This window comes from Harmonia axyridis, chromosome 3 (assembly GCF_914767665.1).
Source record: "Harmonia axyridis chromosome 3, icHarAxyr1.1, whole genome shotgun sequence".
NCBI classification, from domain to species: domain Eukaryota; kingdom Metazoa; phylum Arthropoda; class Insecta; order Coleoptera; family Coccinellidae; genus Harmonia; species Harmonia axyridis.
Window position 1 is genome coordinate 1,184,402 of NC_059503.1, and position 25,756 is coordinate 1,210,157.

Below are 25,756 nucleotides of genomic sequence, written 5' to 3' on the forward strand. Positions count from 1 at the left end.
TCCGGTGTCCGAACCTTCCCGGCCTCCTGTTCCATCGCGATCGACGATTTCGACAGCGGCGCGTTCATCGAGGAGCCAGCTAGGAAAGCAGTGGCGTTGCTATAGGATAGTCATCGGCCCGAGAGACCACGATCTCAGATACAGGGTGCAGCAGGGAAAGTTGCTGATTTGATAGACCAATCTTCTCTCTCTCTCTCTCTCTCTCTCTCTCTCTCTCTCTCTCTCTATCTTCAACAGCCTGTTTGAATCCACTCCTGGACATAGGTCTCCCCTTGATTCTCCAATTGATACGATCTTGGGCCAACTGGTACCAACCTCGTCCAACCCTTACTTTGATGTCATCTGACCAGCGCTTTGGTGGTCTTCCTACACCTTGTTTATGTTCTCTTGGTCTCCATTGTTGGACAATTCTTCTAGTCCATCGGTTGTTATCCTGCCTAGGTCCATTTCAGTTAGGCGATCCTACCCATTACTTCTTTCACTCATGTCCTTCTTCTGATCTCCTCATTTTCATGGTCTCTTAAGGAGATTTCCAACTCTCTCTATAGCTCTCATCCGATTTGCTGACTGGATTGTGAGTGTCATTGTTTCCACTCCGTATGTAAGAAGACAAAGTGGAAGGTAGAAGGGGACCAGGCAAAAGGAGACATTCGTGGTTGTACAATCTCCGGAAATGGTTTATACAAACTTCGGTACAGCTTTTCAGGAACGCTGTCTATTATCAACGTATGGAATGGATAAGGCATGCCAAGAAGAAGAATGTGAGAACTGGGAGTATACAGGTGTTCAATACTTTTTTTCTTTAGGTTTATGGGAATGTCTGGATTCCTTAGAACATTTTTGAGTTTCCCCATTGCAGCGTTAGGCCAATAAGAGAAAAAATGCTCCACATATGTTTTGTTTCAAGTGGTTTTAAAAATGACATCTCTGATTAATATTACACCGATCGACACGCTCTTTGAAGTTTTGCGCCACTCTTTCGAGGTTGGTAATGGCTTAGCTAATGTTGCCTTTCAAGAGTATCAAAGTCTGTGGCTTGTCATTGTAAATAAGCGAAATTTTGAGGGAATACTTCCCCCAGCGCCTAATCTCCGTACCGTGGCCGGAGTGCTCTCCTGATTTGGTTTCCTATGACTTTTTTTCATAGGAATATCTCGAATCGATTGTTCACAATAAGAAACCATGGACTTCGCCAAGCCGTTGCCATTATTCCTGTCGATATGCTCGAAAAAGTGGAACAAAACTTCAAAAAGCGGGTGTATCAGTGAAACAAAGAGTTTTATAGTTCTAGAGAAGCTTTCAGTTAGCATCGAATTTGGGACTCCATGTGCAGATGAATCAAATCGATATTTGAAGTACTTCTTCTGGCTTTTTCGACCGGCCTTTCAAATCAGCGTGTTTTCCTGACGCATCAAACAATAATCTTCAGTGATGAGGCTGATTTCCACCTCAAAGGCTTCGTTAATAATCGAAATCGTTTAATTTGAAGCTCGGAAAATCCAAGAATGATTATTGAAAAGTCTCTTCATCTTCAACATGTCACTGTTTGTTCCAGTTTTTAGGCTGATGATGTGATTGGACCTTACTAATTGGAAAATGAGTCTGATCCAACTGTAACGGAGAATGAAGTGCTCACTGCCGAGCTATTGATAATGAGTTTTATGGCCAGAATTGGAAGATATTGATGTGAATGTTTATTTCCAATAAGACGGCACTACGGGCCACACAAGCAATGAATTATTTCTCGAAGAGGTGACCTAAATTGGCCACTCAGTACTTGTGCTTTCACACCTCTGGCACCAATTGATTCAAAACCCTAAAAATTATAACCTCTCATTGAAAAACCCTTTTACAATCTGATTTGATTCTTTCAGTAACTTATTAATTGCAGATATATTTTATATAAAATTTGAAATATCGAAAACAAGGTTGGGCAGCTTCTCCTCGTTCTCAACACGTCACTGGCTGATCCGTTGTCCGAGAGCTACCGCTCCTGCTTCGTCCCTGTTCCCACAGCCGCTGTCACGATCGACGATTTCAGCGTAGATCACGTCCATCGGAACGACTCTATAAAGGCGTGATATCGCGAGGGCAAAACTTTTCCAATTCCGGTGCAGTGATATATATTAATGGGATCGTAGATGAGATTGGCGCCCCAGATAATGTACCTACATTGACTGCGCACTGCAACGCAACGTTGCCGAATCTCAATGTCTCCTGGGCTATTACCATTTCTACCGGTTGAATGGTGTGATTTTATCGACACTATTTGGTTCCAATAACCCGCTGTATTGTGTTCACTATGATTGTAGAAACTAGGCACGAAGGGAGCAGATTTTTCGAAGAAAAATTGATAGAAAACATAAAGTGAGAGTTCCCTGCATGTTTTTAGAACGATGTTCCGTTTCGCGGTTAGCGGTATGAGTTTTTCTCTCTTTCTCGAGCAGACTAGACCAACTCAAACTGCTCTACAAAACATCATTCAGCTCACTCAGCATCAAGTAGCTATCCTTTGAAACTGCTGGAAAAATTTGAGTTGTTGGGATAAGTAAGGGATGTGAAGAATAGAAACCGTATCCGTTGCTCAAGATCAACTGAGAACATTGCTACTGTAGCTTTTAGTAATGACAATAACCCAGGTTTGTCGATTCCTCCTGGATCTTGGAATTTGACATTTCACAAATGACATCACTCCGTATTTTGCATGAACACTTAGGTCTTAAGGCTTTTGAAGTTCAGTTAACACAGGTACTCAAGCCGGTCGATCACCAATAACGTCTTATATCCGCTGATTGGATCCTTGGAATGCATCAAAATCATTCCATCGAAAAATGATCTTCAGTGATGAGGCCTATTTTCATCTCGCAGGCTAGTTTAATGATCACAATTTATGCATTTGCGGCTCTGAAAATCTAAGAATGATTATTAAAATGTCTCTCCATCCTAAACGTGTCACTGTTTGGTGCAGTTTTTGGACTGGTGATGTAATTGGACTTTATTTGTTTGAAAATGAAGCTGGTGAAACTGTTACGGTGAATAGATTGAATAGATTTGGAAGATATAGATTTGGACGATATATGTTTCCAACAGAACGTCGCTAAGTGTCACACAAACATTGCAACAATCGCAATTTTATGTTATAGCAGTGTTATTCCTGCAAGAGATAATCACTATTGTCCACCAAGATATTTGATTTAACCTTTAGATTGTTTCCTTTGGTGTCCTATGGAAGATAAGTTCTATGCCAATGATCTACAATGGATTCAAGATCATAAAGATGGAATTTGTGAAGGTATCTAGAACATACCAACGGAAATGTGCTTATTGGTGGATATGGTGTTACAACCGTAGCCATGGAATGCATTTGGCTGCCATCGTAAAGGCATACCTTCCTCTCTCTTTACATTGACATGGACATCCATTGATTTCTTATGATATCATTAATTTATTAAAACATTATTATATCTATAATAATAATCAAAAGAGACATTTCATCGGAGAACCCTTTACATAGTTTATCATTACAAAGCTAACCATATGCTGTTACAAATTGGCGCAAAAAGCAGTGAACGCAAGTGCGTAATTATTCATTCTATTCTACCCCTGACTACAATCTTACTTTCAAATGAGAACACTGTTATTGCAGGAGTTTCAGATTCCTCAGGGCCCACATGGGAATTCGCAGTTCGTTGAATCGTAAAGTACAACTAGATCATAATCAATTGTGATATATTACTAACATAATATGCTATTCGGTTACCTGATAACAATTGTGTAAATTCCAAACCTTCTCCGAAATTAAAACGATAAATCTTTGTGCTGAAATTTCCATTTGTGTCTCTGCTATTTGCATATCTGAAAGATCCAACCGAACCCGCAAACAAATCACAATCTGCCATTTTAGTCCAGTAGACAAATACAAAAAAAGGAGATCTGCTTGAATTAAAATCAATTAACAATATTATTGTTAGAATATTACTCCATCCGAACAAATTACGAGAGAGACAACCAACATTACATCCTACCCTACACTTGTAGTATTACTTCATCTCGTCACCGTGGCGCTGCTAGCGAGCGTTAAATGAGTGACGAGACCATCGAGGTTATCGAGCGAAAGAACAAGAATCGATCTTCGATGATCTAGAGCGTATGGCAGTGTGTCAAACTTATTATACATGATGTCTATTCGACATCAGGCTTGCTCGGAGAGAGAGACATTCTAGAGAGAATAAACGATTAAACATTATCTGTGTATTTGTGAATCCTCTGCTAAACCTATAAATCCAACAATTATCAAAAATACTTATTGTCTAGCGGCAATAAACAAATAATGACATTTCACAAAAAACTCGACGACTATGTTTTTTGAATTGATAAGAAATAATTTCTTTCATTTCCGTCTGCTAGACCACAAGTACCAAACATGTTTGGAAACAGCTCATTTTTATTAATCTAAAAATGTAAAAAACTACAGGGTGATATACATTCAAACCAATTGCCGGTAGACAAAAAGTATTTTTGATAATATTGTTAATTTAACTAATAAAGAATGTTACGCGTTACTTTATGAGCACACTCAAAACTATTGTATTTTTGTCCACCTTGTACCAATTGGAATCAACATATGATACATTTTTGGAATCAGCTCAGCTAGAGTAATCGGAGAATTGAGACAAAATGGGGGTGTTCCATCTAAAAAAAAACGACGGTAACGTCATTACTCGAAAGTAATTCACCCTGTATATTTGATTATTATTTTAAAATACAGTAAATTAAAATCAAAAATTGACGTGTTTCAGGATTATTTCTTAAAATGATCTGTTCAGCTGAAAATGCATTTGTTCGAAACTTTACGGACACAGTGTATATCTACTGGACTATTTCCCTTGCGCCACAGAACCTCCACGTGACGGATCATCAATCATCCATCGGACATTCAATCTACCGGACAATAATACTTCTTCGATCAATGAATCAATCTGGAAAGATCGAATGGCCGATACGTCATGCCCTAATTGCACGTTTGAGGCCTAATCGTGGCTCTGGGTAATAGACTACATTGACGTTACAGTTCACGCATACGGCATCGGTATTATTCCGTTGGTATCTCTGTGCCTGCCGTGGGACTAATAGATCGCTGCTGATTCAATTCTGGCTGGTTGCCCCCGAAATTCATAAGCTAGAGGAGAGGAGGGTGGCTTTTCGACGTGACTGGCACGCGTTCATAAACAAGCCAACACCGGTGAACCGCTTTGGTGAATCTCGCTGCTGATGATTCCAGGATATGTCTGCTTGATTCTGATGCAAATCGGGTTGGCTGGGATGGTTATTGAAACTACACTGAGCAAAAAAATTAACGCCCATTTTGAAAATCTCAATTTTAATGAAAGTTAACTCTACATTGACTTTATAACTTATTTTTTATGTTCTCTCGGGAAGGTTTTAAACGAAACAAGACACATTAAATGGAAGAAAAATTCAGGATTTCACCGAATCTTATGTAAAAGAAGAGAAATAAACAATTTTCAAAATACTGGAATGCTGATAAGTGATTTAATACTTGGTATTTCCACCCCTTGCGTTGATTACAGCTCGGCAACGACGGTTCATACTCAAAATGAGTGATCGTAAAATGTTCTGATCTAATCCTTCCCAGATTTCTCTGAGTTGGATTCCTAAGTCATTAAGAGTAGCTGGATGATTTTCTGAAATTCTCAGCCTTCTATTGAGGTTGTCCCAAACCTGCTCAATCGGATTGAGATCTGGACTTCTTGCTGGCCATTCCATTCGTGAGACTTAACCTCTTCAAGGTACTCCTGAACTATGCGCGCACGATGGGGTCTGGCATTATCGTCCATAAAAATGAAATTTTCACCAAAGTATGGGGCAAATGGCACTACAAGCTCTTCAAGAATGTTCCTTATATACCTATCAGCATTCATAGCTCCATTATCAACGACCACTAGGTCTGTGCGAGCCAAAGATATTCCACCCCATACCATAATCGATGCTCCCCCGAAACCAGTAGTATTCAGGAAAATTGCACTGAGCATATCTTTCATGTGGACGTCTGTATACAAGGGAACGTCGATCACAATGGTAGAGGTAGAATCTAGACTCATCTGTGAAGAGAACTCTTTTCCCAATCAGCCTCTTCCCAATGGATATGCTCTCTCGCAAAATCCAAACGCGCCCTTCGATGGGCTGGAGTAAGAGCTGGGCTTCTTGCCGCGACACGAGGCTTTAAATCATATTCTCTGAGGCGATTTCTTATTGTCTGAGTGCTTATTTGCACCCTATGAGTTTGCTCAAGCTGATTTTGAAGAAGGCGAGCGGTTGCAAACCGTTGTCTCAACGAAGAAATTCTCAAGTAACGTTCTTGAATGGCAGTTGTTCCCTGTGGTCTACCCTGTCCTGGTCTTCGGACATTTATACCTGTCTCCCTGAATCGCTGCAACATTTTGGACACACTTGTATGGGAAACTCCAAACCTTTCTGCAATTCTTGTGTATGTCCACCCTTCTTCTCGCAAAACTACCGCTTGGACACATTCTTCTTGGGTCAAATTGCGTGTTTCGCGTTGCATAGCGATCGAATGTAGAAAATCAAACGAAAGAAAAACTATTGATCACTAGAATTGATCGAGAACAACTGATTTCAGAATGGAGCCAATAGATTCAAAATCTGATAATCTCATCTTTTTTTATTCCTGCTGGGAAAAAACATCTGTATTGAAGAAAAACGTTGAAAGTGGATAACATATGCATGCATAATTCTGATAAAAATAATTATCATTGAGAACACCTCCAGTTGTAGAATAAATTTGAGATTTCCATAATGTGCGTTAATTTTTTGCGCAGTGTATTTTCTTGTTGCTTAAACTCGGGCAACAATACGGACTTATAAATTCATCAAACAAACAACTACATTTAAACACATACAGCTGTGATATATGACAATACCTCATCATATATCTTAATATCGCCTTGAGAGTTATTCCCTAATCAATGTCTCCGTTCTATTACAGGATGGTACGAAGACGACTGGTACATAAGAAATCTGGAAAAGGAAGGCATCGAATGTACAGCCGAACAGATGAAGGCTGCAGCCGAGGGTCATTTGACCACGGAGGCTCTGATGTGGAATCAGAACTCGAACGAGCGTACAATATCGGGTATGACGTCCGAGGACTTCAGGAACAGACTGAACGACGTCCTCAGGGGTGGATACGACATCGATAACGGCAGATATCCCGAGGGATATCAGGAGGCACCGCTGGCCTACGACGCTGTCTGGTCGGTGGCCTTGGGTAGGTACAATTTTTTTATTTTAATCTCCAAGTATACAACTTGATTCCATTTTTGTTCGTTTTTGGGTCATGTAGATTATCATTTCAATGTGTAAAGTTGTTGTTGAACTTGCAGTAAAGAATATTGATGGGTGCGATTCAGTGGAGTAACTTGAATTGACTCATGAGGGGGTTAGCCCCACTTTGAAAAAGCAAAATCTTTCAATTTCTATAATTTTTTTTTATTTGAATTGCTACTCACAACTTTTCTTATTCCTTCTTTTCAATGGGGAGTTTAGTCCCTAATAACCCCTTTCCTCGTCATGCCTATGGTACGATGAGATATATTGGGATATTTCGGAATGTCCAAGCTAGATAATGAATTTCCTAAATTGATGAGAGATCCCTCACGTGAATAAAAGATGTAGATGCAGTTTATGTAATTTATCTACGGACCAAGGGCGTAACTTTTCTCGTATCAGCCATATCAATGAATCTTGTTTGATGTACAACCCTCCTTTCAGGTTTTACCGCACTTAGGCGATGTGAATGTGCTCTCAACAGATCCTTGTATATAAAGGTCAATTTTTGGATAATATATGGCACTTTTTCAAATTGAATACGTCTATTGCCTTCTTGTCTTTAAATATGAATGTTCTGGTTCTTTCAGAATTGTTTCATTGATAATAAATGATCCTAGAGTACTATACTGGATAAAAGATTAATGATACTCCATTTAGAGATGCACATGCTATAACAATCGAGGGTAATACACTCACGCCTGAACAACGCTTGCAAATAGTGCAATTTTATTTCGAAAATAATGGTTCTGTGCGGAATACGTATCGCGCACTACGTCCATTTTATTTTGTTTAGCGATGAAGCGCACTTCTGGTTGAATGGCTACGTCAACAAACAAAACTGCCGCATTTGAAGTGAAGCTAATCCTCAAGTGTATGTCGAAACACCGTTACATCCAGAAAAACTGACTGTTTGGTGCTCTTTATGGGCTGGTGGAATCATTGGTCCGTACTTATTCAAAAAAGATGATGGCCAGAACGCTACAGTCAATGGTGATTAGTATAGAGCCATGATTACTAACTTTTTCATTCCAGAATTGAACAACCATGATGTCCAGGAGCTGTGGTTCCAACAAGACGGCGCAACATGTCACACAGCTCGTACCACAATCGATTTATTGAAAGACACGTTTGGTGACCGCCTAATTTCACGTTTTGGACCTGTGAATTGGCCTCCAAGATCTTTTGATTTAACACCGCTAGACTACTTTCTGTGGGGCTATGTAAAGTCATTGGTCTATGCGGATAAGCCACAAACCCTTGGCCATTTGGAAGACAACATTCGCCGTGTTATTGCCGATATACGGCCGCAAATGTTGGAATAAGTCATCGAAAATTGGACTTCCAGATTGGACTACATCCGAGCCAGCCGTGACGGTCATATGCCAGAAATCATATTCAAAATGTAATGCCACAAGATTATCTTACTCTTTATATTTTCGCTTGGGCGGATCCAGATTTTGTTGTTAACCGAAATATAATATAATTCAATTATTTCTCAATCTAATCAGAACGAAGCCTCTAACTGCGTCCGTCCAACACCCAATGTCGCCAACCCCGCAACACGAAAATCGCATCATGCGACCGAACCCGCAAATCCTACGCTGATTCGATTCGGCGGCATTCCGTCCGATATGTTTTTCCCCAGTCTCAGGAAAGAATCGATTTTTGGCGACACTGTGTGTGTGTGTGGGCTCGGGACCTAAAGGGAGATCCCGGGGGACGTCAGGATCGGGCGGGCTGCGAACCCACGTTGCGGTTAGGTCGGTCGTTCGAGCTATGCTGAGGGGACATTCTTGGGGTCAACGAGGAATATCGCGCTTCACTTGACGTCGTGACAGGCGCGGCCTGGAGTTTTGACGTTTCTTTTTCTTCGGCGGGGTTTTATTGCCGGAGAAAGGTATTTTTTTCGTGATGGGGGACGTACCTCAGACTTCGTATTTATAGAATTCTAGTCGAGTGAGTTATTTCCTTGGAGGATCCGTTATGTTCAGGATAGAATTTCAGCTCGTATTTCTAACATTACCGTTTTTACGGAATAGAAATGTTGAAGATGACCAAGGAATCATCAAGCCAAGTATCTTGACATTTCAACCACCTACTTGACTTGAAAATCAAGCTCGTGAAAAATTATATACTTGAGCTCGACTTGACTTTATTTTGGATATTTATTGCTTGACTTGATATCAAGCTACTTGATATTAATTGAGCTTGATATAGACGCTTCGCACGGCATATATTTCTGCAATCTAGTGCGAGCTTAGACTGAATAAGGGGATTCCTCGAGCACCGAGAGACTGAAGCATTCGCCAGTGTGACTTTATTGGTAGTTTTCTCACATATCTATGAAATCTATTGGTAGATTTTGGTAGTTTCAGAAATATCTTTCCAAAATTGGCCAGAATGGCTAGGGATTTTTTATCAACGCCAGCATCTTCAGCTCCTGTTAAAAGACAATTTTCCAGAGCTTGACTTGAAATCAAGTTAAGCTCAAGCCAAGTAGCTTGAAAATCAAGCCAAGCCGTGAATTCCTAAAGAAGACATAGCGGTCATTTAGTCCATATATCATTGTTCGATTCCTATTTTGGTAAACTGTTTAAAGTGCAGTAACTAAGATAGAGGAAGAACACAGCAACAAAACCCATGTGAACCACATCCTATTGTCCTAACTGGCACAAGACCTAAACTCCTAGTAGGGGACTGAAGTGAACAAGATAAGAAACCTCTTGCCAACTTTTGATTAGTGGTTATACTCCTATGATTATGCAAGGTGTTCCAGATTAACGACACTGTTGTTAGAAATAAGTTCCTATGAACGTAGGTCCCTAAATACATGATTTACAAGATTGAGGTTTGAAAACCAAAATTGGCAAGGACATCTTGAAAACCACAACACTATCAAAAATAATACGCAAATAATCTCTTGGGCGATCGGGGAGTGCTGAACATTATAGAGAGAAAGATTGGACCTCCTGTCAGGTGACCATAAGGGATAATGAAGTTTTCATTTCAACCAATGTTAAATTAGAATTGATTGGTTCAATATGTAGAATCATTCAAATTAGTGCTATTCATCTTCTCAATTTTGAATTGTCCTAGGGCCTGACCCTGTAGATACTAAACTCACCCTTCCAAATGACCCCCAATTTGACAGTACAGTCGATCGAGCCTGATCCTTGGAAAGTCGCAAATCTAAGGTCCTTGTTATTTTAAGTCCCCCCATCTCGTTTGGAAGCGAAGACCCTCATTCGTGATTCGGAGTAACTAAATTACGCGATCTGCTGTGTTGGATAACGACGTTCTGAGGTTATCTGAGACTGGCGACCAGCTGCGAACTCACGTTCTGAGGCAGGCCAAGGATCTGAACGATCCGGGAAGTTATCTAGCGTTGCCCGGGAATTGGGGGACATCGAGATTAGCTCGGATGAGGGGGAAGATAAGGATACGGGGGTTCGTTTACATCTGGCACGGGGTTTAAGGGGATTACCTTGGGGTGTTATCAATATTATCTCTGACTTGCAGAAAGTTTACGCACTGCTTTATTATTTCCGACTATCTCTCATCGCCCAGAGAAAAATCTAGAAGAATGGCAAAAAGATAATCCACGAAATCAAAATTACTTTGGAGGTTGTTCCCAGAAATTTTGACATCCTTATTATGAACTGTTGAAATGTTATGAAGCTGAGATTATTTCTTAACTCAGCTGAGAAAAGAGTCTAGGCAAGGTACAATATCTTCTTAACTATCTTCTTCTTCGTCTTTCTCTTGCTGTAGAACCTGAATCCTGTTTGATCTGTCATCCTAGATCCTGTGATATGGACGTCCAACTGTCGTACTATTTTTTAGCGGTCTTCCTGGTGGTCTCTCTGTATAGGTTTTCTGTTTTTTGACCCGTTTTGGTATCCTTCACTCCTTCCACTCTTGACGTCGTACTCGAGTCCATTTTACCATATCCTGAACTCCCGTTTCTTGCAGTGTGTCTTCTTTCCTTAATGTATCTCTGAGTGAGCTTGTAAAGGGTGTTTTTTTTAGAGCTATAGAACTTTAAATTGCAATAAAACAACGATGGATTATTCAATTGACATAAATTTTATTTATCCGCAAGATAATCTTGTTGCATTACATTTTAAATATGATTTCTGGCATATGACCGCCACGGCTGGCTCGGATGTAGTCCAATCTGGATGTCCAATTTTCGATGACTTCTTCCAACATTTGTGGCCATATATCGGCAATAACACGGCGAATGTTGTCTTCCAAATGGTCAAGGGTTTGTGGCTTATCCGCATAGACCAATGACTTTACATAGCCCTACAGAAAGTAGTCTAGCGGTGTTAAATCACAAGATCTTGGAGGTTAATTCACAGGTCCAAAACGTAAAATTAGGCGGTCACCCAACGTGTCTTTCAATAAATCGATTGTGGCACGAGCTGTGTGACATGTTGCGCCGTCTTGTTAAAACCACAGCTCCTGGACATCATGGTTGTTCAATTTAGGAATGAAAAAGTTATAATCATGGCTCTATACCGATCACCATTGACTGTAACGTTCTGGCCATCATCGTTTTTGAAGAAGTACGGATCAATGATTCCACCAGCCCATAAAGCGCACCATACAGTCAGTTTTCTGGATGTAACGGTGTTTTGTTTATTGACGTAGCCATTCAACCAGAAGTGCGTTTCATCGCTAATGGATGTAGTGCGGGATACATATTCCGCACAGTACCATTATTTTCGAAATAAAATTGCACTATTTTCAAGCGTTGTTCAGGCTTGAGTCTATTTATGATGAATTGCCAAACGAAACTGAGAATAAATCACTTGACAGCTGTCAAATCGGTCGCCATCTTGAACAGTAATACCAACTTAAAGTTATATACCTCGAAAAAAAACACCTCTTAGTTGTTAGCTCTTCATTTCTGTTATTCTCATTGTTTTTTTTTGTATGTGATGTATCTGGTCTTATTTCGGCTGCGTATGTCAGCATTTGCCTTATGTCTAATTCACACCTGTATATCAATTCTTAAATAAACTGAGAATAGAGTCTAGACAGAGTACATAATCAGCTCAACTGAAGTTGAAGTCAAGCAGAAGTCGAATTCAAAATTTTAAAACCAAAGTTTATATTCTTTCCCTCGTTCCCATTTATCAAAACAACAAAAATTCTAATCTAAAACAAGATTAATAAGAATAATTTCCTTCTTTTCAGCCTTCAACAAGACCATGGACAGGCTTCACAAGTACGGCAAGAGCCTGAAGGACTTCAATTACAACAACAAGGAAATAGCGGACGACATCTACTCGGCGATAAACTCGACGCAGTTTTTGGGCGTCTCCGTAAGTCCTAACGTCAATCATCCTCTCAACTTTTTCCAACACCCCCCACCCCCTCTCTTCAGACGCCGCCAAACATTAATTACCGGGCCGTCGGAAGAGCGCGCCTTCAAGTTTTGCGTAATTAAGACGGGGGTGCCACAGCAGTTTTTCCAAAGGTACCGATCGGAAGGGATGTTTATTAAGGGCGCCTTGGGGATGTTCGTTTTTGCGCGCCGAACCTCCCCACTTGACGTTATTAAGCCCCGGCTAAACGGATTTCGATACGGCTAAGAAGGGCAAAAAACGGCGTATCGTTCAACTGTTCACTTAGTAATACCGGACGGGCTTGAGTTCCCAGGAAGTCTGGGCCATTAGGTTCAGGGAAGGCCTCTGCTGCATTGTATCGGAGGTTCTTGATGGGAAAACGTTGTGGCATGTTTTGGCATATCGGTTTTGTTGTTGCTCTGAGTGGTCGCTGCTGAGTGGGTTTCTGTTTGCCTCTTTTGGGTGAAATGTAGGTTATTTACGTTTTTTTTTCCAGAGATGAGAGGTTTCCAGATTGTTATTTGTGGATGTCTTCATCTCGTAGGAATTGTGGAGTATGTAGAAGAACAGTAATTTCATAATATCTATTCGAGTCTTCTCAAATCCCAATAGGTAAACTAAATCAATTGCCAAGAAGTTTTGGCGTCGGTAGGTGATTTTACCGAGCCTCAAATCGTTTATCGACGTCTCGATCGAACTTCCATGCCTCAGATCTTTTTGATTTGTATGTCAATTTCTCTGAATATCCTTATTCAACGAACTATCAACCTTCAACCTAGAGTTAGGTTGTGACAAGAATTCGATTCACAGAGGCTGGATGAATCATAAAATAATCGATTTTACAGGGCTTTTCAAAAAGTTCAGATCATAACTTTATGAAGTGATAGTTTCAGTTACAGATTTGGGATAATAAGCGTTTTAATTTTGTAGGATCTTGTATAATTTGTGGAATTCCAATATTTTCACGCTTTTGTTGAGTTCTTATCATGCCTCAGTGGCGTAGTTTTCGATGTTACCGTGTCTTCAATTGCCCCTAACCTCTGAGCCAATGAGGATAGGCGCTGTTTTTTGGTTTTCCCTATTTTTCTCCACAACAAGGTGAGAGTGCTGAGACATATAGCAGGCTATTCATTACTCGACCATAAGAGAAATGAAGAGATCAGAGATATCTGCGGGATACAAGATGTAGTGGGATGGGCAAGGATAAGGCGCAGAAATTGGAGAGACCATGTGGATAGGATGCCTGATAACCGACTGCCCAAAATAGCAAAAACGGAAAGGCCTAACACCGCAAGACTTCCAGGGAGACCACCAAAGCGCTGGTATGAAAGTTGGACCTCTGCATCCCAGGAATGAGGAATATTGTAGAAAACACAGGACTTTGTCCTAACGTATGAAGAAGAAGAAGGTTTCCTTCTTAGAAACTGCTAAGATTTACTGTTTTCGAGAAGAACGACTTCAATATTATCTAAACACCAATATTCGACTCGAAGTAATGAACAAATTTTATTCGATCTCCTTTTTTGCAAGATATAAACATTGAAGTTATATTTTTCTCTGAAATGGTATGCAGCAGGATACTTTTTTTGTGAAGAAAGCATGAAATGACCCTGAATAGCCTTTATCCTAATTGGCATAGAGATTAGGGCCGACTAAAGACACGATACTCTCAAAAACTGCTTCACTGAGGCACCCAAGGAAAACATGAAAATATTAGAAATGCTCCGAGTATAATATCCTCCAAAATTCAAACATTTATTTATACGTTTAAAATTCATAAAAATAAAGGAAAAAAAAGTTGAGTTCAACAGCCTGCATCTCCGAAGGTATTCTAGGTAGAAAAAAATTACACTTAAAAAACTTTTTTGAGCTATCACTTCATAAAGTTATGACATGGAATTTGTAATAACCCTGTAGACTCGATTATTTAATGATTAAATCTACCAACCAGCCTCTGTATATCCTCATCATAAGCCACTAAGTGAAGCTTGATACTTCGCTGAATTAGGCTTGTGTTGAGGATACCTAAGAACTAAAATATCTGAAGCATTGAAGATATACAGCAATCGCCATCCCAACAAACAAACTACCGAATCGTGCATTGTAAAACGCCAAGATGAATCTCTCCCCGAACAAAAAGTATCAGATGCATCTTCCAGAACGCAAAGATCGTCCAAAACACTGCCATGAATTTCTATCCGACAAATAATATCTACGTGGTCTAGGTCGTAAAATCAGAGACACTGCCTATATATCAACCGTTGTTTTCGTCGATATTTTCGCAATCCCCAAAAGGACACTTTTCATCCACGCGATGAAAATATTATTTATCTCACCTCGTAGATCGACATTTACGAACGCCACTTTTCGAATCTACAGGCAGTGAAATATGCATATCAACGGGATTTATTAGCTATGCGCGGGGGGCGTTGAAAGCTTTCCGGTGCGCTTTCAAGCTACGAACTGATGGAATTTTTCATTGTAATCAATAATTCTCTTTGATCACTTTTTCATCGTCAACATTTTTCACATTTTAATAAACTGAACTAGAGGGCTGCGCAGTCGAAGGTTTCTGCTGATGCGATCATGGAGGAATTCTTCGTTTGGATGGAATATAACATTTTCCAGTTTCGTTGCGAATTTTTTATTGACGGTTCAATAGAAAAGCATTGAATAGGCGTCATGAGCTTTTGACGCTCGTTCATCCATAGGTCCATAAGTTTATATGAGATGTGATCTGCCATGACGTCATTGTTGTCTATCTAGATTCTCTTGATAGATCTGCAGTTTCGAAATTATGAGAAAAACGAAATATCGAATACGATATTGGTAAGATTGAAAATATTTTTTCCCAGTGACTCGGGAATTAAAGGAAATAAAGAGGTCAACACACTTCCCAGAAAAGGAGCGCAAACTTCTTTCATTGACCCTTAACCCTTATGTGATATAGATAAATCTAAGTACAAGAAAGAGATTTAGGAGAAGGAAAAACCACACACAAAGAGACACACTTTGACGGAATCTTCTTGGATTTAATCATTCCAAGAAGTTTCTTCAACTCTTTGATTTAAGTATATGGATCTTTAGAAGAATATGCTACACCTCCTCACTGGATTCCTTCCAGGGTATTGTCGCCTCAGGAAGCACCTCATGAGAATGGGTCCAGCAGAAAATGATGAGTGCAGATTCTGCGGGGAGGATAAAGAAATTCCGGATCACCTGGTGAAGGAATGCCTCGCCATCGCTAGCCAACGCAAACAATAGGTTGGACAAGACTCTTGTAAAAGTCATCACCAATACTGGAGTTCACTATAGAACTGGAGAGCAAGCTGTAGACTACGAAGACTAATGGCATGAACAGCACTTATGGGGGCACAATAGACCATAAGGTCACGGTGCAATGAAACCATCAAATCTCTCAAATATTGAATGGTCTTATTCATAGAGAAAAAAAATTTCTGATATTTCTGTAACGAAAGATCTGACTAGGCTGAATCTAAGTTTGGAAAAGATATTAAATTCATGGAGGATGGTGTCGTCTGACGAAATAACGCAATTTATTTTCAATAAACGAGCTCTCAGAGGCACGTACTCGAGACTTGTTATGATTTTTTATCAGCGCTTCGGATCATCAAAGTTAGCTGCCAATTTTTGGAGATGTTTACGCAAATTCAGCCGTTTTAATATAGACAGGATTACGAACCTGATCCCATCCAAACTTAGATTGAAGATATCGAACTTTGGGTCCCGAAAATTGATACGGGATCATTGAAAAACTCATCTCATCCCGATATACAATCTCGAAGACGGTCCCTTCTTGGCCAACTTTTCAATCAGCCACGCGTTCAAAAGACCCGCCGTGTATCGAAAACATCATACTTCCGCCCGCAACTTGATTAGTTTCCTCGCTTCCGCCAGCTTTACCGTCGTTTAGCGGTCTTCCAAATGTTTGCGCCGAGAGATTGGAGCGCACCGCGAAACTTCGCGTCGAAAACAATTTTCGAGCGTCTCTCTCTCACTCTCTCTCTCTCTGTCTGGTTGCTCGCGAGATCTTTCCGGAGGACATCACATTAGCTTTTAGACGGCTTCTTTCGAAACTTTCGACTCGAGACAACAAGGCTTTGTGTTTGAGTTCTCGATGGAGCTCTCCGGTTTCTCTGTGAGCGGGGGTACGAAAGGGAGAGGGGGGGTTTACGTCGACGGTAATTGAGAAATTCCGAGGGTTGTTCGCGGTTGGTTCGATTTGGGGAGAAAGTTGAAAATTTTATGCGAGAAAGTCTCGTGTAGGGTATAGTGACATATTTTTAAGGTTTTCAAGCGCTCGTTATCGTTTCGTCAAGATGTCTGTAGCCTTCGATTTTGAGCCGAGTATAGTCTCACGCCCGGACGTAAACACGATAACTCTATAACGGAAAACCTAGAAACTTCAGATATCCAATGCTGCAGGTTTTGTGAATTCGGCCGTTCGAAATGTTGTTAACCTGATAATTTCAAAACAGCGAATTCGATGGAGATGTTTTTGGAGTAACAACTTCAAGCTTTGTGCAGAATTTCATAACGATCGTGTACAGAACCAGAAAAAAATTCAAGATGAATATCGAAAAATATACCAAAGAGATCTGCTGACTGTAGTTTTGAAATCAACAGGGAAATTAGTTTTTGAATGGCCATATTTATGGAATCTCTAGTTGGATTAATAACGAAGTTAACTGCGGTATTCAAGATACGAACCAACCTTGAAAATTTCAAATCTCTAGATATTTCCGTCCAAAAGTATTTTCGTATTTCCGCTTTATTTCAATGCTTCATAAGAAATTGATCAAAACAAGTGAAATATGCGCTCTTTTATTCCATAACTTGTTGCTAACAAGAATCCAATTTCATAATGCCCCTACCATAGAATCTTTTGTCCCTCAATCTTGTTGGTTATAGACAAGAACAGGTGGTAGTCACTCGGTGCCAAGTTTGGCCTATAGGGAGGATACACATGGACTTTCCACCTAAACTTTCGGAATATCTGACGCTTCATCAAAGATGTATGGGGCCAGGTGATGTTCTGATGAAACATGATTCCTGTCCTATTTACCATAGCTGGCCGCTTCTGTTTGATCGCCAGCTTCAAAAGGTCGAATTGTTCACAGTAGAGGGCAGAACTGAGCGTTTGACCATAGGAGGGCAGCTCGTAATAGAGAATTTTCTGCAGGTACCAACAAACACACAGATTCACCTTCCTGGCAGTCAATCTTGCCTTCACCATAATCTGTGCCTCTTCGTTGGTTTTCGACTACTATTTCTGTCGATTGCCATTGTCGTAAGTGACTCATTTTTCATCTCCAGTCAACATCCGTTTCAAAAATGGGTCGATCTTGTTGCGATTCAGACGTGGTTCAAAGATGGATATTCAGACTATGGGGTTTTGTTGTCAGGACATGTAGCAGCCAAACATCAAGCTTTTTTTAATCCTGCTGCTAGGCAATGCTACAACAGCTAGCATGGCGGACCATCTCGATATTTACCATGATATTATCGACATTTTCGACGCACGATAGTCCACAACTGAACCAATCATACTGTCGGAGAAGCATTAGAACACATTCCTACCTTCACAACGCGGTATCGTATGATCCGATGTGACCAATAACGAAAGAAATGTACTGAGTTGAAAAAAAAAGCGCGAAAAACGAAATTACACAACTTATTTTTCAAGAATATTCTTGACAAAAAATAATGCGAAATATGATCGATCAAAATATGATTTCGTGCTAAAAGAGATTAACATTTGGCATTGTAGACATAACATGACAGTAATTTTCATTTAAATACAACCCCCCAGTTGCTCTGACAGCATCGATATATGTACCAGCCTATAGATAAAGTTTTTCAAGAGCACCCAACTCATACACAACCTTCAACATCCAGGCCTAAAAATACGACGACCGCTCCAAAAAGCCCCTCCAGCAATCAAAACAAAATTCCACCCAACCGGCAGCATCGATAAACAACCTTCCCATTCATCCGAGCAGGCGATGAGCACAACCAAAGGCTCAACTGACTCGATAAGCCCTTCCAATTAGCCTAATTGGAGTCGCTATTCCAGAACTTTTAATTTGTCGTGCCAACTAAACCCCGTAAACGACGTTATAATGGCTAAGATTAGCCACCATTCCAGCGTAATTCACTCCTCGCCATCTGATATGGCGGAAACAGAACGCCATGATATTCTGAAGAGATGAGTGTTAAATGAACCCATTTCCGCGCCGTGGAAGGCTCCCGACTTAAAACGGGGGTCCTGAATGAGCTCTGCTCGGCAATTGCCGCGCGGGTGGAGGGCTGCTCCTCTTCTTCCCCCCTTCTGGAAACGGGATATGAATACGAAGATGGAGTGCCGAGCCATTAGTTCGGGGAGCGAAGCAGGCTTTGATGCCCCGTCTCTCTAGACTTGTGTGTCTGTGTGTGTGTATTGTTTCGTTTCAACGTGAAGATCTTCGTACTCTTCGTGCGCGTTTAGTCCTGTGGGATGGATGGTAGGAATGTCGACTCATCTTGCAATTGTGCGGTTTTAGACGATAAATTGGTTTTGTAAATAGATCGTTATGTCGAGTAACTGTCACGTTTGGTGAAGAGATGATCGGATAATCCAGGGTGAATACACGTCTTGATGTCGTCTGAAGATCCTCTTAAAAATAATGGTCTATAAATACAACACGTATGTTTGAGGTTCGTTTACACATTTCTTGGTCTTCATGATGATGAGGCAGTCTTTCATCGATCAAAACTGTGAGAATATAACTCTTGTCTAAAGAGTAAATAGTGGACTCTAAGTATGACAATACTTATGATGATCTCCTAAACGTTCATTATAAATTTCAGATGTGGCTACCCCAGGGCTCAGTTCTTGGACCATTGCTCTATTTATTATATATAGAGTCTTGGTAAAATTAAACTGAGTGCGGTGTACTTTATGTTTGCTGATGATACGGTCTTGGTATTTTATGAGAAGGACCTCAAAAGTCTACAGACGAAAATGACCAAAAATTTTCCGAATTTCATCAATTCCTATGCGGGAATAATATGAACATGTATTGTTAACAGCTTCAATCACTGCTCAGAATCACACGTTGTTGCTTTTGATCGATTGTGATCTCGCGCGGCACCCATTTTGCACACAGCTTTCTCATGTGCGAATATTCGTGAATGATATGATGTACACGTTCAGATGGTATCTTCACAATGTCTGCTATCTCGATCAACTTCATTTTACGGTCATTCAGAGTTATTTTGTGAACTTTTTTGATTTTTTCGTCGATGACAGCCTCTCTTGGGCGTCCACTGCATTTGCCGTCTTCGGTGCTCATTTCATCACGTTTAAACATAGCATACCAATCAATTATGGTTGATTTTTCTAGTGCAGACCCCGGAAACTCTTCATCAAGCCAAGATTTCGCTTCAATTGTATTTTTTCCCTTCAAAAAGCAATATTTCATCAGTACACGAAATTCTTTTTTCCAACTTTTTTCAAATAACAAAAGTAGCTACACTCACAACGCAATATCTCACAAATTAATGGTCGGACAGCTGTCAAATTTTGACACGTATCGTTTGAAGGTTGGTACTTACTAAAAATTATATGGATTTGATAATAGCTCCTCCATCTGTGCATCAGACCGGGGATATTTAAATTGGCCTAATACTTCAGAAGCCTACATATTATTCGGATTGAAAAAGTTGTTACCCTCTTTAGATCGTAACTGTAGTTCCACCAAACCAGACAATAGTTAACTTTCACTCAATTCCATTCAATATCGCAAATTCTTATCGCAAAATTTCAAGTTGTTATCGAAACAACCACCCTCTTGTGCTGCATCTTTTGTTACCTATCTCCACAACCTCAACAAAACTCGTCGCGCTAAGTAGGCATCTATTCTGTGAAAGTTCGATAGTTTACAATGTAATAATGAGCTTAATCAAAGACGAAACCTATTCATCAACGTCATAACTTCCTTGGATGCTATCCAATATTCTCCGATACAGCTTGCATCGTCCCGATCGATTCTACAGCAGCCTCTGGGGTCGAACTTCTCAGAGTTACGAGACCAGGTACAGCTCTGACCAAGAGGCGGAAGCATAATATTTGCCGAAGAATATCCGACTACTACAGGGTTTCCGAAATGAGGTTATGTTTTCTTTGCAAATATTCTATGTTCGACGGTAGGTCGGACTACCTTGAATGTACTTGTAAAAATAACTGTTCAAACACAATTGTTCCAACCGCTTGGTGGAGGTAGATAGGAAGGGATAGCGCTAAAGTAAATAACGTGAGAATCAACATATTTGGTTATTCCTCTCATTAATATTGTAATATCTATATTGATTTTGAGTGGAGCGGAAATTCTTGCTTGAACATGTGGATTTTTCTGGAATGGAAAAATAAAAGCCAGTGTTGCAAGTTGTTTTATTCCCCTCTCGTGAAAAAACAACATTATAATACATATTTTATATTCGAGAATAATAACGAGAGAGCAGCGAGGTTTTCTATTGAACAATGCTATTGTGTAACTGATAAACAAACGGTCTTACTGAACAAGTGCCCTCAGGAGAAGTGCTAACCATAGACACGTGTTTCGGGCTTTCGGCCCTCATCAGTATGGTGAAAAAGTGTTAGATGAGCAACACTTGAAGAAAAACAACAAACAAACGGAGTTTATTGTTTTTCTTCAAGTGTTGCTCATCTAACACTTTTTCACCATACTGATGAGGGCCGAAAGCCCGAAACACGTGTCTACGGGTAACACTTCTCCTGAGGGCATATCCAATAATCTTTTTCCTTGTTCTATAATTCGACCTTCGATAACCTTTTCACATAAACGGTCTTACTATCGTTACTGTGCTACTGACCACCATAGGAGGCTTCATCGAACACATCTGCACAATCCCAGTTTGGTGTTGTTTCTATAAACATCAATGTGTTCTAGAGGGTAATGTCACTATCAATGCATACAGACCGATCTTTTGTCATGCTGGACAACTGTTTGGTCAAAAAATCGAGGAATTCGGTGGAAAGTACGATCCAAGGGGTTTTTTCCATATTATGTTGGTACTGCAGTACACTGCTCGTCGTCGACGCGCTATTCTCCAGGAAATGTTGAACTCTTCTCACTACTAGCTTCAATGATCTCCAGATTAGAGTCCTGTGAATTTAATCTGGCAACCAAGGTTTGTAAACATCGTTTGAAGGCTCTGTACGATCTGGAGATTGGAACTGAGGAAAAAATTACCCAAAAAACCTTTCACCCTTAAGGAAGTCATGTGAACCTTCACAAAAAGCTAAACATGAGTATTACTGAGTATTGCATCAGAAGCGAATAGATGGATGACCTCAATACAATATGCTTGTCTCTTGGTCGATGTTATTTTTTCCAAATTACAGACTCAGCTGCACTTCAAATTGGTTTCATAAGCAATTGTTACAACGCATTGCCTTTGGGAATGTTTTTAATTTACGCACTACGAATTTCGAAAGAGAGTGTTCACAAAGTTTGAAAAATCATTCCATCGAAACCAACCCAAAAACTCAAGAAGAATATTGAAAAAGAAATACCCAATATTTCCGTGATAACAGATCTGAAAGGGTTCATATTGAGCAATTATTTCAAGCTTTCTGCAAAATTTTGTTCGAATACCGCATCAGCTAGCTCGCCCTTCTCAAAGAGTTCTTAAAGTAAAGGATATAAAATGAATGGAGAAAGCACTAACGTAAAATCGGAAGCTTCTGAGCGCTTGCCAAATGCACCTTTGGAGGCTAAATATACCCAAATAAGTTATGTGGTTTACTAGGGCACAATTAGCTCATGAATGAACGAGCTCCAAGAGGCTATATAAGCAGTATACCTTACTTTTCTTTCAGAAACCCTTCGTAATGTGAACGATACAATTCGTAAAAGAATATTTTCATAATAGTAATTAGTAGTTATTACTTGGAATAGTGGTGTAAAAACATTTCAGCTGCTCAGCAATGTTCATGTTTCAATGCACCTTAAAAGCCTTCGACGCTAATTGAAAACTTTGCTCTTCTGAATTCAACCCATTGAGAACCAGTTTTCCGGCGCCTCATAGAAAAACAAAAAGTCATCGGATCGTGCAACGTTCAAACCCCTTGGAAAAACGATAGATCTCGCCCGCCCAACAAAAATAAGAGATACATATCGGCCCGTTTCAAAATCCCGTTTCTCGAAACATCAAAAGACTGCTTAAGAACATCCCCTCTCGGTGGTTCAGGTGAGCGCCAAACGTCCCGAATAACCGGGCACAAAAGAACCAGCGGCATCCTTCAAAGGGGCGGCCGGCTAACCTTTTTTTTTTCTTTTTTCTTCTTCAACGTTCTCTCGTTTTTCAGGGATTTGTGGCGTTCAGCTCCCAAGGAGATCGGATAGCTTTGACGCAGATCGAGCAGGTCATAAATGGAAACTACGTGGTGCTGGGATACTACGATACCCAGGCGGATAATCTGACATGGTTCGACCGAGAGGTCTGGCGTGGTAAGTCTACCTTTCGATATTCCAGTAGGGACTTAATCCTTTTCTTAGGGCGGCCGATCCGGTTTATATTCGATTCCGGGACACTTCCGAAGACGATTTGAAGGAGCTGAGCTCTTGGAGTTGCGTCGAGTTTGGTATGTTTTCTTAATAATGGTACAAGGTGTCCCAAATACGATGTGCACTGAAAACACTTCGAGAAACTATAAGACTTAGAGAAAAATTCTCCAAGCACCCGCGATATACACTGCGCAAAAAAATTAACGCACATTCTGAAAATCTCAATTTTAATGAAAGTTAACTCCACATTGACTTTATAACTTATTTTTTATGTTCTCTCGGGAATGTTTTGAACGAAACAAGACCCATTAAATGGAAGAAAAATTCAGGATTTCACCGAATCTTATGTGAAAGAAGAGAAATAAACAATTTTCAAAATACTGGAATCCTGATAAGTGGTATTTCCACCCCTTGCGTTAATTACAGCTCGGCAACGACGGTTCATACTCAAAATGAGTGATCTTAAAATGTTCTGATCTAATCCTTCCCAGATTTCTCTGAGTTGGATGCCTAAGTCATTAAGAGTAGCTGGATGATTTTCTGAACTCAGCCTTCTATTGAGGTTGTCCCAAACCTGTTCAGTCCGATTGAGATCTGGACTTCTTCCTGGCCATTCCATTCGAGAGACTTCAACCTCTTCAAAGTACTCCTGAACGATGCGCGCACGATGAGGTCTGGCATTATCGTCCATAAAAATGAAATTTTCACCAATGTATGGGGCAAATGGCACTACATGCTCTTCAAGAATGTTCCTTATATACCTATCAGCATTTATAGCTCCATCATCAACGACCACTAGGTCTGTGCGAGCAGTCAAAGATATTCCACCCCATACCATAATCCTCCCCCGAAACCAGTAGTATTCAGGAAATTGCACTGAGCATATCTTTCATGTGGACGTATGTATACAAGGGAACGTCGGTCACAATGGTAGAGGCAGAATCTAGACTCATCTGTGAAGAGAACTCTTTCCCAATCAGCCTCTTCCCAATGGATATGCTCTCTCGCAAAATCCAAACGCGCCCTTCGATGGGCTGGGGTAAAAGCTGGGCCTCTTGCCGCGACACGAGGCCTTAAATCATATTCTCTGAGGCGATTTCTTATTGTCTGAGTGCTAATTTGCACCATATGAGTTTGCTCAAGCTGATTTTGAAGGAGGCGAGCGGTTGCAAACCGTTGTTGCGGTTGACACGAGTCTTGATCAAGTAATTCCTCTAATTCTGCATCTTCTAGAACCTTTTCTCTTCCTCCACCATACGGGTCTTCGCCGGTTGTATACCTAATAGTATGTCTCGTTGAAGCCTGTGATTTTGAACAACACTGTATTATAGGAGGAAGTATTTTATTACACGCAAATGATACACTATACAACTAGAGTCAAAGTTTACCGTTGATGTTTTCTGAAATGAATCAGTTTAGTTTCTAAAGGCATTGCTGTCAAAACAGCGTTTAACATAATTGAACCAAGTATTGTAAAGTTCCAGGTTGGCTGATCCAAATTGAATTGAACCAACCCCTCAATTCTGTGAATTCTGAGTGAAATTAAAATTAGCTTGATTGTATTTTTGTACTCATTCCAGCGTAATTGAATTATTTTCATTAGGAGAAATTAAAATGAAAGCTTTGAAGGCAATGACAATTCATCACAATTATATCGTGAAAAAACGCGTAAGAAAGGATGCTAATCCATCCTTTGAGGAATCTGCAACTTTTTACCGGATTCAATGAAGCTTATGTTTCGTTTTGAAATGTGTAGGATTATGAATGATTCTTATTTCGAACTAATTATTCCTATACAAGCCAAAAAAGAAGTCTATGCTCTCAATTATGGTCTTCATAAATTGAATTCTGTTGTGCAACAAGAGCAAAACATCATTTAGCTCGATCGTTTCAATAATTGGGCCATCAGGGCTAAACAATGACTGTCGTTGTAAAAGGAGAGGTGGCACAAAAGATTCAATTTAGAGATACAAGAGTGTGATGCCCATAAAGTTAATTAATTTCCCTTTTTTCTAATTGATGTAGACCTTTGATGGAGTTCCCTTCTGTTTTGAATTAAATTAAATCACGTTTTGAACGTCAACTGCATTATTAGCGAACATTTTATTTCATTCTCATTTGATATAATAAAACAATCATTCCTTTGTGAATTGTTTGTAATATATATAACAAAACCTACCGGGTTGAATTCACTTTAAACTTTTTAATACAGTATGTCGTCCAATATAACATGAAAAGATGTTATTAGTGATCGTTTTCTGTAGATACTGAAGCATTGTGATATTTATTAGGTTGAACTAGGCACCAGCCAGTTATGAGTTATGTATGGGATATTAAAGGCTGTTTTTTTAGAGCTATAGAACTTTAAATTGTAATAAAACAACGATGGATTATTCGATTGAAATGAATTTTATTTGTCCGCAAGATAATCTTGTG

The 25,756-nt window shown here is 40.0% G+C and overlaps 1 protein-coding gene across 2 annotated transcripts in view; it reads left to right on the forward strand.

Moving 5' to 3' along the window:
• The window catches only part of LOC123676602 (gamma-aminobutyric acid type B receptor subunit 1), a 165,799-nt gene that overhangs the window by 108,144 nt on the left and 31,899 nt on the right, over window positions 1-25,756 (forward strand). For both annotated transcript variants that reach the window (XM_045612665.1, XM_045612664.1), the window contains exons 6-8: window positions 7,028-7,309; window positions 12,577-12,704; window positions 23,122-23,263. In XM_045612665.1, the coding sequence (XP_045468621.1) occupies window positions 7,028-7,309; window positions 12,577-12,704; window positions 23,122-23,263 (552 nt within the window). The remainder of the gene's footprint in view (window positions 1-7,027; window positions 7,310-12,576; window positions 12,705-23,121; window positions 23,264-25,756) is intronic.